Source organism: Gallinula chloropus (genome assembly GCF_964237585.1).
Source record: "Gallinula chloropus genome assembly, chromosome: 1".
Classification (NCBI taxonomy): domain Eukaryota; kingdom Metazoa; phylum Chordata; class Aves; order Gruiformes; family Rallidae; genus Gallinula; species Gallinula chloropus.
In genome coordinates, this window is record NC_140085.1 from 21,929,409 (window position 1) to 21,943,296 (window position 13,888).

Genomic DNA, 13,888 nt, shown 5'->3' on the forward strand with positions numbered 1-13,888 from the left:
TTCTTATCTGTGGAGCAATCATTTTATTCTCTTAATGTCCATGAAAATAATCGAGCCACTTTATTCAGCTTTACATGCCTTCTGCAAGGCTGCCAATCTAATCACTTCACCAACAGCACAGTTCAACATTGTCCATGGTGACGGGGCTGGACCTCTTCAGAGGGAAAGCTGAATGGCCAGAGACTGCAAAGAATCTACCTTACTCATGAGATCCAGAAGGTTTCTGGTATATATCTGCTACATATACCACCTCTTATTCTCTTCGGTATACGTTGCTTCAGCAACATATTCTGCCATGGTTATTAAGTTTCTCTCTTACAGTTCAGTGGGATTTTTCCAGCTGTTCAATGATATATTGAACAGGGACGCTGCAGGCATTGTACCGAATAGCCTTCTGGCTTCACAGATGGCCAAAGCTGAGCAGGAATTCGAACAGGATTCAGGAGTCAGTCCTACATTAGGGAGCTTTGTGTCTGGCTGGGCACAACCCCAAATGATAAACAGTTTATAACAGTGATGATAGTGGTGATAATGGTGAAGTTCATGTTGACAGGCTGGGACAGTGGTAAATGTTCACTTTGTGTGTGAAATACAAGCACTGTTGCTATCCCCAATGTGCATACTGCTATCTCCAGATACCATCCTCACAGACTAGTGATTCCATCACACCTCACTGGTGGATGCAGCAGGGGTAGCAGATGATCTCCCCTGCTATGCATGGGGGGGCTGTTGGACACCTTTGGTTGGTAATAAATGGGTATGGGTGCCAGTAGGTTCATGCTTCCTTGGTCTAACACTCAAACCAGGTAGCACGGGCAGTTCCCTCTAGTCATCTGTGTCTCTTGGCAGTTCTCCTCTTGAGCACAATGGGTAAATGTGCCTTGCTTTGATTCGGCTGTGGGGCAGGGATCCAAGGCAGATCTTTGATTTATTTTGCCTTTGCTCAGGAGTGGCACTGATTTCCTGCCTGGTCACTCCTCTGAGCCCTTTCCTCTACAAAGAAGGGCTCTTTCCTCTCCACCCTCTCCCCAGCCACATTTGGAAAGGAAAGTTTGCTTGTAGCAATCTGTAACTGAACGCAAACTGATCCCCTCCTGGCTCTCGAAACCCTTCCCTGCTCTCTTAGTCCAAGGTTTGTGTACACAGACTGGCTTGGCCCTGGGTAAATACAGCAACTTCGTATTTTCTTGCTCTCAGGTCAAGAAAGCGAGGTGGGAAAGGCATAATAAAAACGTTTGTCTTACCTCCTTCACTGGTTTCAGAACATTTTGCAAGCACTTACCTTCTACACAATAAGCCACTGACATCTACTGTGTCTGTTTTTCTGTTCCCCACCCCCACCCCATCCCAAGTTCTCTCAGCTCATTAAAATCTTCAACTCGTTGGGTCCTGAGAAGTTCCCTCTTGTGGAGCAAACGTTCTTCCCAAGCCACAAGCAGATGGTGAGTACCTTTGTTTTCTTCTGACTATAGGGTAGATGGGGGAGAAGCAAGAAACGTGAGTTGGGCACGAGGGATGGTGGTAGGAATGGTGGGAAAAGTCTCACTTTTCATTTCCAGAGAATTGCTAGCTAAAAGCAGTATGCACAAAGCAGTGCTTGGGAATCTCTTTCTGTTCTTGTCCCACCCTCCCCCAGGTCATGTATGGACCCAGAAAAAGTGAAAAATTAGGCTCAACACCAAAACAAAAATCCGTTGTAAAATCTAACCAACAAAAACTCATCCCTTTAGAGGGAGGAATCACTTTATTCAGATAAAGTGGATTTTTTTTTCCCTTCCTGGAATTGTAATTATGTTGATGATCTGGGACATAGGCCATTAGAGATTCACAGTGTCTGTTTGCTTGGCCTGTCATGGGGTTGCCATCCATGAAGCATTTATCAGCTTGACTGGGTACCCAAAGCAAATCAGAGTCCTTGAGAAAGCGTTTGTTTCAGTTGGCAATGTTTCATCCACAGAGTGACACCAGGGTCTAGTCTTCCTGTCAAAAACTAAACACTCAGTGCCCTGTGTGGCTACTGGTCACTGTACCAAACTTTTAGGGCACCTCCCAAAGAGATCTGCCTTTAGTCCTGGAGAATTGTTGCAAAGCAACTGGCTTTGTTTAAAACTGTTCATGTCTCTTGTTTTCACTGGGTCAAAAGGCCGAGTAGTCCTTCATGAGTTTTTGCTTCCAACTTATAACCACCCTTCTTACCTGGATGAGGCTTCGATGACGCCATGTGTGAACCAAACTGTGACACACACACACACACACACACCCCTTCCTATGAGCCACTGGCTGGCTGAGCTTATTTCCCACACTTGATTGTGAACTCGAGTGGCACGGGCAGCCTGAATATGAGGGTTGTTGAGATGTCAAACTAGGGCTCCAGAACGTTCAAACCTCTCTTTCCTCACACACTCACTGCAACACTGTGGGCCAGCCATGATGCATAATAGGGTGTAGGTACTACATGATGGACACAGGCACCAAAATGCAAAAGGAACATTTTTAGATTCTTGTGAAAAATCCCACTGGAACTTGCTAAGGTACCTGAATATCTTAAAATGCCAGTCCCTCTGTCCCAGTACACCATTCTCTACCCGTGCTGTGCGGACAACAGCACTTCCATACTTCACAGGCATGTGGTGAAGGTAAGTGCCATGAGTGCTGTGAGTAATGTGGTGGTGAGAGTTGTATTGTCTTTTAAGACATGAAGAAATGGATGGTCCTTAAACACAACATGACAGTTTGTTGCAGACTTTTAAGATGAATATGTTGATAATTCATGTTGTATTTAATTCCTGCTCATTTCTAAAGAAGGTTTTGTGACTCGTGTAATGCTTCAGGACAGTCGTGACTTTGACCATCACTTCAGGAATGGTATTTTTGGAAGACTTGATTAAGGCTTTGATTGCAAATACATTAGCTAGCATTTTTCACATTATTTTCTTGTCTGGAAATCTGAGTCTAGATTCCTAAATGCGTTTGTTACCAGCATAGATTATCAGAGCCCTGATCTTAATTTCACATATTTGTCATCTTTATAACTGATTCCCTACTTAGAGATGCCATTGCTTACTTCCAAAAGAACAAAAGAACCTTTTTTAGCTGCAGATAATCAGATCTGAACACAAACACTATTGTTGACATGCAAGCTTGAGTAACCTGGTTTAAATCAGTCACTCTCCAAACATTTACACAAGCAACAATCCACTTGGGTAAACTCTGGCCAGCCCTTTCCAGGTGGGGGGTCTGCCTCACAGAATGAGCCCGCAGAACTTCTCAAGATCTTTCCAGGGTGCCTCTTCACAGCGTGCCGGGCTGCGAGAGGCTGAGTGGGCAAGCGCTTACACCAAGCAAGCTCTGCTGTGGTCATCACTCCACCAAGTACCTGTGAAAGTTGTTTGCCTGCTGTGCACCAGCTTCTCCATGTGTCAGACAGGAATAAACTGAGTCCCCTTTCCTGCTCTTTTCCATCCCTTTCCCTGAGACATTTTCAAGCTGTACCACCCAGCACTCATAAAATATGCTGTGGTCCTTTGATGGCTGACCCCCTGCAAGTGTTTATAAGCCATGTTAGTTTTACCTCTTCACAGTATGATATGCTTTAAGCCACAGAGTTCTCACATTAAAGATCCCCATCCTGCTACATCTGAAACTTTCCAAAGCTTACTCTCTAAACCTTTGGATTAAATGTAGAACAGATCTAAAAAACCCTGTTTTGTTCTTTCATCCATGTAGAGAATAGATCTTAAAGGTTTCTTCCAACTTAAGTGATTCTATGATTTCACAGCAGAAAAGAATCTCTCTTCCCTTTGCCACAAGCATCTGCCTTTCCACCTTCCCCCCCAGTGATCGCATTACTGGAAACAAGAACAACCTGGCACCTGCTAGGGCTCCTGGGGCCCACTGGTGACAGCCACAGTGACTGCCTTGCTCTCCAGTGACCCCCTACGGCCAGTTCACAAGTAGGATGCGCTCACTTCAAAGGGGACTGTTTGCCTTTCCTGGGCTTATGACCCCAGTAACAATTCTCTGGGAGATCAACCTCTTTAAAAAGAGGGAGCGGCTCTGAGAAGGATCTTTGCCAAAGTGCAAGAATTGCCAGAGGTGGAATATCTGCTTTGGGCCCAATAAAATGGTATCAAGAAAGGGAAGGAAATTAATAAATCTGTTTGCAAATACCTTTGTGTACAGTGGAAGTGGACAGAAACTAATATAAGTGAAGCAGAGACAGAATGTCTGTGATAGAAATAAAACCACTTTACTGTTTAGAATAAAAGGACACTATAAAAAGTGAACATTATGCAACATTACCTTAAAAGACAATATACATTCACTGAATATAAAATTTATAAATAACATGGAGGAAAACTGTAAACAGTGCTAGAAAATTTAGCAACAAATACATTCCTTCTGAACAAGATTTTTCACATGGGTTTGGTTCCCTCCCCACGTTTCCATGACTATCAGGAACAGCAGAGTGGCTCTGTGAAGGAAGGACAGTGTCAGAGAGAAGCAGCCAGTTACAGGCAAAGCAGCAGCAGAAGTTTAGTGGATTTTTAAGGTCTGTCTCGAGACTGGTAGCCCAAAAGCCACTTATTGTAAAAAAAAGGCCAGAAGAATTTGCAGCTCCCTAGATTTTGTTCTGCCCTTCTAAGCTATAAAATACATTGTACGTGAAATACACTTTCTAAGACATCTAAAAGAGTGGAAGCTTGTTCCCATGGATGCCTTTAGTTCAAACAGTCTTTACTGCAAAAACCCCAGCAGTATGTTTCCCATCACAGGGATTAAGCGTTTTCCAGCCAAGTATGAATGGGATATGGTGATATATTTCAGTTTTAGAAAAGTTCTACCTAAAGGGCCGTGTAACTCTTTGAATCATAGGAAACTTAGACCTAAAATCACACGTTTGTCCCATAAAGGGGATGGGGAAGCTTCCCACAAGAGGACTTTAGTCAAGGTACTTCATGCCCAGATCTCCTCCTGCTCTCTACCCCCTCCACTTTGGAAAAGTAAAATCAAATCTTTCCCACACTTTCAACTTAGTATTTTTTTTTAAATTCTGAAGGGGAAAATACTCTCAAGGAAACAAGGAAAAATACCTATAAGGAAGAAAGTGAACAGCAACAGCCTAGAAATGAGCTTTGCATTTTAAAAAGTACTTTTAATAATGTTCGTATAATTGAAGCATAGAAGGGGGGAGCCTGGATCCTGTACATGCCCCGAGATTGTGCTCACATGAGCAGTGCCACTGACAGTTCCTCTTTAACCTTAGGTTATGGGGTGAAGTGAGGAGCATGTCAGAGGTGACAGGAAGATACTTGTGCTGCTTCAAGCCATTGCATGCTCCACTGCCTAACATTTCGGGGAGAACTTCACACCTGCCTCCTCCTCACATCTCCATGCCTGGCCTTCCCACATTTCACGTGGCCTGCTGTAAGAAGGGACAGTTTTGTCCACTGGTGGGCAGAAGCAGCTTAGTGAGGCAGAAGAAAAGGAGAGCAGATAGAAAGGAAGAACTCTTTGAGTCTGGTTTAGAGTCTGTTCAATCCGTTTAATGGCTCCCTCTCACTGCAAGGGAGCGTTCAGTCAGGTTCGTAATGCGAGCACAAGCTAAAGCTTAGCCCTAGAAGCACGTGTCCCTGATAGCATGCACAGAAACAAAATTAAGAAGCCTCCCCAAAGAAATGTATTTTTACTGGATTCTTCCCCCTCCTTTTGGCTCCGCATTTTTAAAAACCTTAACAACTGTTTCTTTACACAGCAAGGGGAAAGATTTGCTACCAAACCCCCACCCCTGTCAGTCTAGCTGTCTGCATCTCAGAAATATTTTACTGTCTGCAATATCAAATGGGAACACACTTCATTTTCTGGTAATGCATCTGCTGTTTGTTGTTTACAAAGCACATAGCTACATTATATCCTACTTCAGGACACAAGTCCTCATAGCATTAGTATGCAAATATTTTCACAATAATTTGAGTGCAATACTGTGATGTCTCAGCTAGCTAAATGAATCAGTGACAGGTAAAATATGCAGAGCTGCAGTTTAACGACAATTCAGATCAACACTTCATTGCATGGAGGGGCGTTTTCATTTAGCCTTCCAAAGCCAGGAAAAGCAGCTGCAGCTCAAAGAGACGTCAGCTTTGCAAAGTCGCCTTGAGCATCAGAAGGGCCATCTCCAGCGATGCCGACTCCTCACGATGCCAACAGTGAGGATGGAGAGGCCGGCTCCACTCTGCCCTCAGTGACCTTCAGACACTTTGTCAGCCGTGCTCAGCTCTAGCAGAGATTGCCCCTCTGTGCCCAAAGCCCAATCCCATACTTTGCCAGACGGGGCAACATTCAGACCCACCAGGCGATCCTGCGATAGGTGCCATGAAGCACCCTACTCTCCCTCTCATCTCCAACCAGTAATTTCGGAGTAGTCACAGGGAAGAGGACTTCTGAAAAGTGTTCCAAGTCTGAATCACAGGAAAATCCAAGACTTTCAATGCGTTTTGTGCCCTGGTGCCACTCAGTGCAGCTGAACAACTACAGAGCAGGCCAAGGCACCTCTTACATCAACTCTTTGAATATGCCCTTTAAAGTTCATGTTGAAAATGAGGCTACGTGCTTTTTGCTGCAACAATCAATCTAGTAAATGGGGCATTGCAGGGGATGTATGTCTGGCAGAGGTCCGGCTGCAAGCAAGGAACGTAAAAACTCATCAGGGCCCATCTCAGACTCCCTCTCTGTTTGGCAAAGAGGTCCCAAAGAACTCTCCAGTAATTGAAGTCACTGACAGTAATATGATGTATTGCCCCAAGCTGAAATCACTGCAACACTTTTTCCTGCTGGTGGCAGCTCTGCTTTCTAAGTGGAATGAACTGAAGATATATGGAAACTTAAGATAAATAATCATAATACAAAAATGAAGTTAAGCATAATCTTCTCCCTGCCCAAGCCCTCCCCATCCAAAACTCAGTCACCCATTTTGTCAGCAACCCCTTCTTCACCATCATTAAAACTTAAAATACTTTTATTTGATAAGAAAAATTATATTATAGTTTTCTTAATAAAAAAACAAAATAGAACGAAAAGACTTCTCCAGTCAACAGCAAAGCACAAGACAGTAAGGCTCCTCCTCCCACATCACCGCACAACGTGGTACGAGCACATGCACAGAGCTATGCTTAACAGTGCCTAGAGGGAAACACAGCTCTTGACACAGAAGGAATCCTCCAGGCAGCCGAAATTTTATGATCCCAGCCAGCACTTCTCAGAGGAACATTCTTCCTCACCTAGACGACCCCCCCCACTTCCTTTCACTAGATAAACAAATGCAGCTAGTGTAGCCACAGGGGAGGAAGCATGGTGCAAGGTACAGAGGAAACAATGACTGTGGCCGCTACTGCAGGTACACTGGAGCTTCAATATTATAAAAACAACTCACTGACTCGGAATGTCAATATTTCTGTCTTCAAAACACAATCAAACCATTCTTTTGTTTATAACACCAAAAAATGTCCACGTCCTGTCAAAAATAGCTTATGTCATTATGTGTATATACATCTTAGTTCAGCAAAACACTATTTTGGCAATAGATTTTTTTTATAGTAAGAGCTCTAGCAAGTCTCCCCTTTTCCCCTTCCATGTGATTGATTTACAGTTGGTGTTTTTGCATCTGTTTGGCTTAAGGTGTTCACAAGCTGGTTTTGCTGTTGAAGCTAAGCTGCAAAAATTTCAGGGGCCAAAGCTGCTCAAAACAGGATGGCACAGCACTTCATCTTCTCTGCTGTAGGTGGATTTACCTCCCTGAACACAGGAGATGGGCATTATGTTTTTTAAACAACAACAAATATACAAAATACTCTCTTTTGTTCTGGGGAAAGCCAGAACTTCCAATGTGCTGTTGCATTCACACTGTGACTGAATTCATTAGGACAATCAGTCAACAATGCTTTTACCAGATGATGTGGTCAGACACACACACCAGGTGAATTCTCCCACTGCTGGAGTCAATCACATTGCCAGTCTCTCCCACAGAGGAGGATTTCTTTTGGACGTCATTTTTTCCAGAGTTTAGGCTGGGTTTCTTTTCAGTTTGTTTCATTTGCCAATCTGATTAATGAAACCTGTTTTCCTTTAAATATGGTTCTCTACATATTTTCAGCACTTAGTGCATGAGGAGAGGTGACGGGAAGCCATCACATAGAAGGATACAATGCCTAATCGGCATAGTTTTTAGATTTTTGTTTTCCTAAAAAAATAGAGATTATATTGCTACAGCTAATGATAGGTGTAAGAGAGCAAGAGCTCTATCTTTTTTTTTTTTTCTTTTTTTTCCTTTTTTTTTCCCTCCCATTTTTCCCTCTGGTGTGCAAAAGTAAGCTCCCAAATGTCATCTGATCAAAATGAGTGGTATCAAAAAATGGAAAAGGTGATTACAAATTCAGTAAGGTAGCACAGACTTTTTTCTTTACTTTCCTTTTTTTTTTTTTCTTTTCTTTTTTAAGTGTTCGAAGTGCTAAAATTTGCATGAAAACAGGCACTAATTTCATTGTCATCATCATGATCTGGTAAGAGTTAGTGTCCAAAGGAAGATCAGCCACAAGTAAGGGAGAGGGGAGATAAGGAAAGGACAGCGTGCTCAGGGATCTGTGGCATTGATTATCGTTTTATCTGGAGGCGCCCATCCTCTGTACCAGCTGCAGTAACCTTCCACTCTCTGGATGCAGGCATAGTGCTTCGCTTGGTATCCTGAGTGGCCGAAGTTGGAGAGCATGTCTGTCCAAATACACTCATTCTTGGAGGTGGCAAAGCAGGGCAGATAGTAGCAGGGCCTAATCTGCAATTGCAGAGAGCAATCAGGTAAGGATACATGGCAAAACAACATTATGTAACATGTCTTTTTTACCAGAGAGGAGAGATTCAAAATTCCACTCCCTCAAACCTTGCTTACTAACCCAGAATTCAGCCTCAGTTCAGTAAGCACATAAGCATGTGCTTAGCTTCACATACGCAAGTAATTCCAGAGTCAAAAGGGCTTTTCAGGTACAGAAAAGTTGAGTTTGTGTCTCTATTTTTGCAGGCCTGGGGCCATGAGCAAATATCTTAGTGCCAGTGCCAGACTGTGAGGTTTTAAGAACTCTAAATGTTTACACAGGAAAAAAGCTGGATATTATCTTGCCAAGCGTCTGGTACCTGATTTCATTCACCAGCAAATGATCCTGCATGGATTCTGAAAGCCCTTCCCTAACCCAATTAACTCCAAGAGAGCATTAAAAAGGGACAGACTGCATTCTTATGATTGTCTCTGCTCCAGTCTCAACACTAAAGCTGAGCTTTACTTTTTCCCCTGTAAAAACTGTTGTCCTCCATTTCTCTTCCTGGCTGTTCACCAGCCAGGGAAAACAGAATCCTAGGGTTTGAATGTCTAAACACCATCTCACGTACCTTGCACCCACAGCCCAGATGATAACGGTGATTCAGTCCTTTGCGCTGGGAAAGAGTCAGCCGGTCCCACTTCTCATACCAGTTGCACAGGCCAGTGTAAACCTTCCCTTCGTACACGCGGCCTTGAAAACAGAGACACGGTCACAAGTTAGCACTTCCCAGCTCAAGCACTTCTCTCGTTTCCTGAGGTGGGTAATGCTCTCAATATGTTTGGCTTCAGTCACTGCTCAGCGACTGCTTGCTTTTTAACTGGTTCAGGAATCTCTGGCCAGCAAGATTACAGCACTTCTCTAAGTTAAGAGTGTTGTGCCAGCTGTAAGCACCAGCAACAACATGCGGGTAAAGTGATGTTGTCAAACTCCTCTCAACAACACAGCAAAGTGAATTTACACCTTCACTAGAAACAAGCCTTGGCAGCTTCCACATCTCTATAGGATCTCTTGCATTCCCCCATCTCAGCCGCCCGCATTTCTCCAGCTCATTCAAAAAGGGATCTTCCATGTCTGGAGCAACCAAGTAGCAACCAGTTTCCTGTGACAGACATGCAAGTTCAGGTATGAACTGGCAGCTGTGGGCTCTCATACAGAGTATCTGTCACAGCACAGCTGGGTCTAAGAGATTGTTCAGGAAAAAGAGGGAAGTCTAGAGAGTGAAACGACCCTCAGCATCACAGAACACCAACATACTGTTGGCCATTTTAACACTTGTGAAGCTCCATACAGAGCTGTCTATACAGCTGCCCATGTCCCTAGCAGGTGTATGTACAGAACAGAAGAGGTTCTGATTATAAAGAACTACATTGTCCTTTACCTGTAATCAGATATTGGTACTTGTTGACCTCCAGCTTGACTCCACAAAGACTCTCAGAAGCTTCTGTGTAGATGTACTGAACATGTGGCATTATCTGGAAGCCTCTGTACATCTAGAGAAAGAATAAAAATACTTTAAGACATCTTAAGGTCATAACTTTTCACTTGGATTCTTTACAAGCTACGTTCCTAGACCATGGTGGCAAGCAGTGAACTTTTAGTATTTGCAGGGGTGACGGACAAACAGCGCTAGCTGGACTCTGACAGAAGTCTCCCCACCAGATATGCTGATAAAGCAGAACGCCCACCTGCTAACGAGCCATTGCAATTCAGCACAGGGACCACTTTTCCCCACTCACATTAGTTCCAGTGGCACTGAGTGAGCAGACCGCCAACACTGCAAGCCCTGCCAACATCCTGAACATTTTTTCCCTTTATATAGTTCATAATTAGGGAGAAATTAAATTAGTTCAAGTTTGGAATCTTTCTCCTTCATGTGATTTAAACAATTTCTTCCGAACTAAGAGATTTCTCTTTTAAACAATGACCCTATTTTCCACTGCTGCTGCTGTAAGAGTTTCAAACCTTTGGCGCTTGATCTAAGTCATCAAGCCAGGCACCTCCTTCTCAAACGCCTAGCATATGCAACTCCTGCTGACCTCAGCAAGGATTTAATGTTTCTCTAGCTAAATGAATGCAGAAATAGAATTCTACCACATCTACTAAAATTAGCCCAGTACTCATCGGCGCCACAAAGAAAATATCAGGCATACAGAATGCCCCTACACTCCTCCTCCTGTCGCACAACCTTTCTTACAGTTTGGGTTAATTGAAACGTGAACCCACAGATAGCTGGCAGTTGGATTCAGACAGAAATTAGCATGTGTCCCTATCTGACCTGGCCTTCCCGCTGCGATTTAGGGAAATTCATACCCACCTGTCAGTAGTATAACGAAGCCTGTGTGTAGCAATGAAACAACCACTGCATGTGTACACTGGACCAAATAAAACATATCCTATTGTTGAAACCTTGAGGATGACTTTCCTGAAAACTTCATGTTTAAAATTTGGTTATCTTTTGAAAATATTCAGTCTCTCTTTGTTACCCATCAACTGTGACCAACATTTAGAAGTTTGGAAAACAGTAAGTCATTGAGCCACAGTTCCATGGCATTTCCCAGCTTATCCTTTTCTCTGACAGCTTTATTGACAGAGAGGACATTCACGTTCAGTTTAACGGTAAATATGAAAGTGAGGCCACAAACAAATCCCAAACAATCCCAGAGATACAGATCCTTGCTGCAGTGCCACCAAAGCTGTGGTATCCTCCTCCAGCTGAATTCTATTACTTGAAGTCCCCTATTATCCCGGGGTGCTCCACTATTCTCCCACCTCCTCTAAAATCAACAAATCTCTTTCTGAAAGAGTGGCTGTTAATGGTTTTTACACTAGGCCCAGATACTGCATATAAAAACTGCTACTAATTTTGCTATGCCAAGAGCTCAAACTATTTTCTGAGCATCCACAGAATATTGTCCAGGGTTCTTTTCTCCTTAGTTATATTAGCCCAAACAGCATAATCTGATAGCAGCATCTCACCTCAGCAGCAGCACTGCTGTGTACAGTAAACGCTGAAGGGTTTGCACTTTCCAGTCTCCCTTCTACACCCAGGAAACACGCAAGGAAAGCATTTTTTAAAAATTCATCATAACATATCAACAAAAGCTCAGAGATCATGTTTGGAATATACTGTTGTGTCCTTAAGTGAGTAAAGTCTTTCAATGAATACGGAAAAACTGAACCTCGCCTTATCTCTGCTTTATCCCTTCAATTTTCTTGGTATGGGATGATCTACTCAGATTTTCCAATTATGCTCAAAATAGCTGGAGATCTTGGTTCTGGCACAAGCATCCTGCCTGTCCTTGGATGAGTTATTTAGCCCTCAGCACACTTTCATTCCTCATCTGTAGAGCCGCTCTGCGTTGCTTCCCAAGAGTACTGCGAGGAAACGCACACAGAAAAAAGGTCATGTGTTCAGACCCCATTCTAGAGGGTGTCACAGCAAGAAGCTATGATAGCAGTATCTAAGCAGATAAGGGCGACCAAGATAACAGCTGGGGCTGCCCAGTCTCTGCAGGCAGTGCTCTATCTATGCTGCAGAGAGCTGTATGCCATGCATGTGCACCACAAGTGATCTGTCACTCAGAGTGCTAAGCTCTGAGCAGTGTCAGGCTAATTAAACATCTCTGCTATAAAGTCTGCACGTGCACAGGGACACTTTGAGCCCATTCTCCCCCTGGTTGAAAGGGCTACAAGCCAGACTAATCACCCCTCTGAGAAGGTGCTCAGGCTCTTCCTACAGGACCCTCACTGTTGTCACTCCTTGCATCTCCTGCACCATCAAGCTCAACATGACAGCCTATGAAGTCACTAGTGATATACTAAACAGGGGGTTGGTGTTCAACTCCTGGACCTAATTTCCTATTTACATTACCATCAGGGACACCACTGTCAGGGCTGCTGAAGGACACATGCTCAACCTCTCAAAAAGCACTTCAGCTCACCCCTCAGTGACCCTCATCAATGCTAGCAACTGTCATGCTAATTGACCCAGTGTTGGAGCAGACAGAGCCTGCCTCATCCTCTGATGACTAAAGAAAATTCACCATGACCTTGGTTGTCAAGGGAGAAAAAAGAAAATTCAACAAGGAGGAATCTTCCACAGGTGTCCTCTTTCAACACAAAGAAAACAATACCTTAAGCATTATTTTTAGCTACACAAAATATCCTGGAAGGGCTATTTGACCAGTCAGAAGAAAACCAAACAGAAAGCTAGCCTCTCTCCTAAATGCTACCCTTGGAGTTCTCCTGCAGCCACAAATGTGTATTTTTGGAAGCATAATGACCAGGAACAAAGTATTAGCAAGCATCACATGGTGGTGTCTGCTACTGCTACTCCAGCTGTGTCAGCATTCTCCTCAGCAGCCCCCATACTGCCTCAGAAACATGCAGGCAAATCCTGCGGTGGTTGCTGTTGCACAGTTAATTTCACCCTGTGATATGATGTTCCTACAGCTATCCCTTCCCATGTGAGGTTGTACTAGGTACTGAGGCTTGGAGTCATCTTGCCTCACTTTCAGATACCTAAAATTTAAGTGCTTTAAGATGCATTAGGCATCTTCTCTCATCAAACACAAAGGACAAGTACCTCTAGAACAACTCAACCCATCCTAAAATAGCTGTTTACAACTGGTGGGCTGCATCACACTTGGGTGGTTCTTGTCTCTCCCCATTGACAATCAAGAGAGCAGGAAGGACTCAACACCTCATTTCAGTCCGTCTAAAATTAAACTAAATTAATCCCACACCACTTCTTTATTCTTGGGGCTATCGCATTTCACCCCTTAAGACTCATTTTACAAGTCAGCAACAAACCAAGGAAAGCCTGCTTGCTTCTGGCAGCCTGTGCAGAAGGCTGCCATGGTCAACCAGGACTGTTTGTGCACATGGAATAGAAATATCTTATCTCCTCATTTCCTTTGCAGTTTCCTGAAATAGGTTTGGGCCACTCTCAGAACACACTGCAGCATCACACAACACGCAGGGGTTAGATCAACCCTGTGCAGATTTCTGGCATGTGATCTTTA

General features: G+C 43.7%; 2 protein-coding genes across 3 annotated transcripts in view; one reads left to right on the forward strand and one right to left on the reverse strand.

Moving 5' to 3' along the window:
* Window positions 1-13,888, forward strand: part of SYN3 (synapsin III) — a gene marked incomplete at both ends in the record, with an annotated part of 175,576 nt that overhangs the window by 45,313 nt on the left and 116,375 nt on the right. For both annotated transcript variants that reach the window (XM_084273252.1, XM_084273253.1), the window contains one exon: window positions 1,353-1,442. In XM_084273252.1, coding sequence (XP_084129378.1) covers window positions 1,353-1,442 — 90 coding nt within the window. The remainder of the gene's footprint in view (window positions 1-1,352; window positions 1,443-13,888) is intronic.
* The window catches only part of TIMP3 (TIMP metallopeptidase inhibitor 3), a 34,428-nt gene continuing 28,765 nt past the window's right edge, over window positions 8,226-13,888 (reverse strand). The window contains exons 3-5 of the mRNA XM_084272266.1: window positions 10,243-10,354; window positions 9,433-9,554; window positions 8,226-8,824 (exon numbers count right to left, since the gene is read on the reverse strand). Of these exons, the coding sequence (XP_084128392.1) occupies window positions 8,627-8,824; window positions 9,433-9,554; window positions 10,243-10,354 (432 nt within the window). The 3' untranslated portion in view covers window positions 8,226-8,626. The remainder of the gene's footprint in view (window positions 8,825-9,432; window positions 9,555-10,242; window positions 10,355-13,888) is intronic.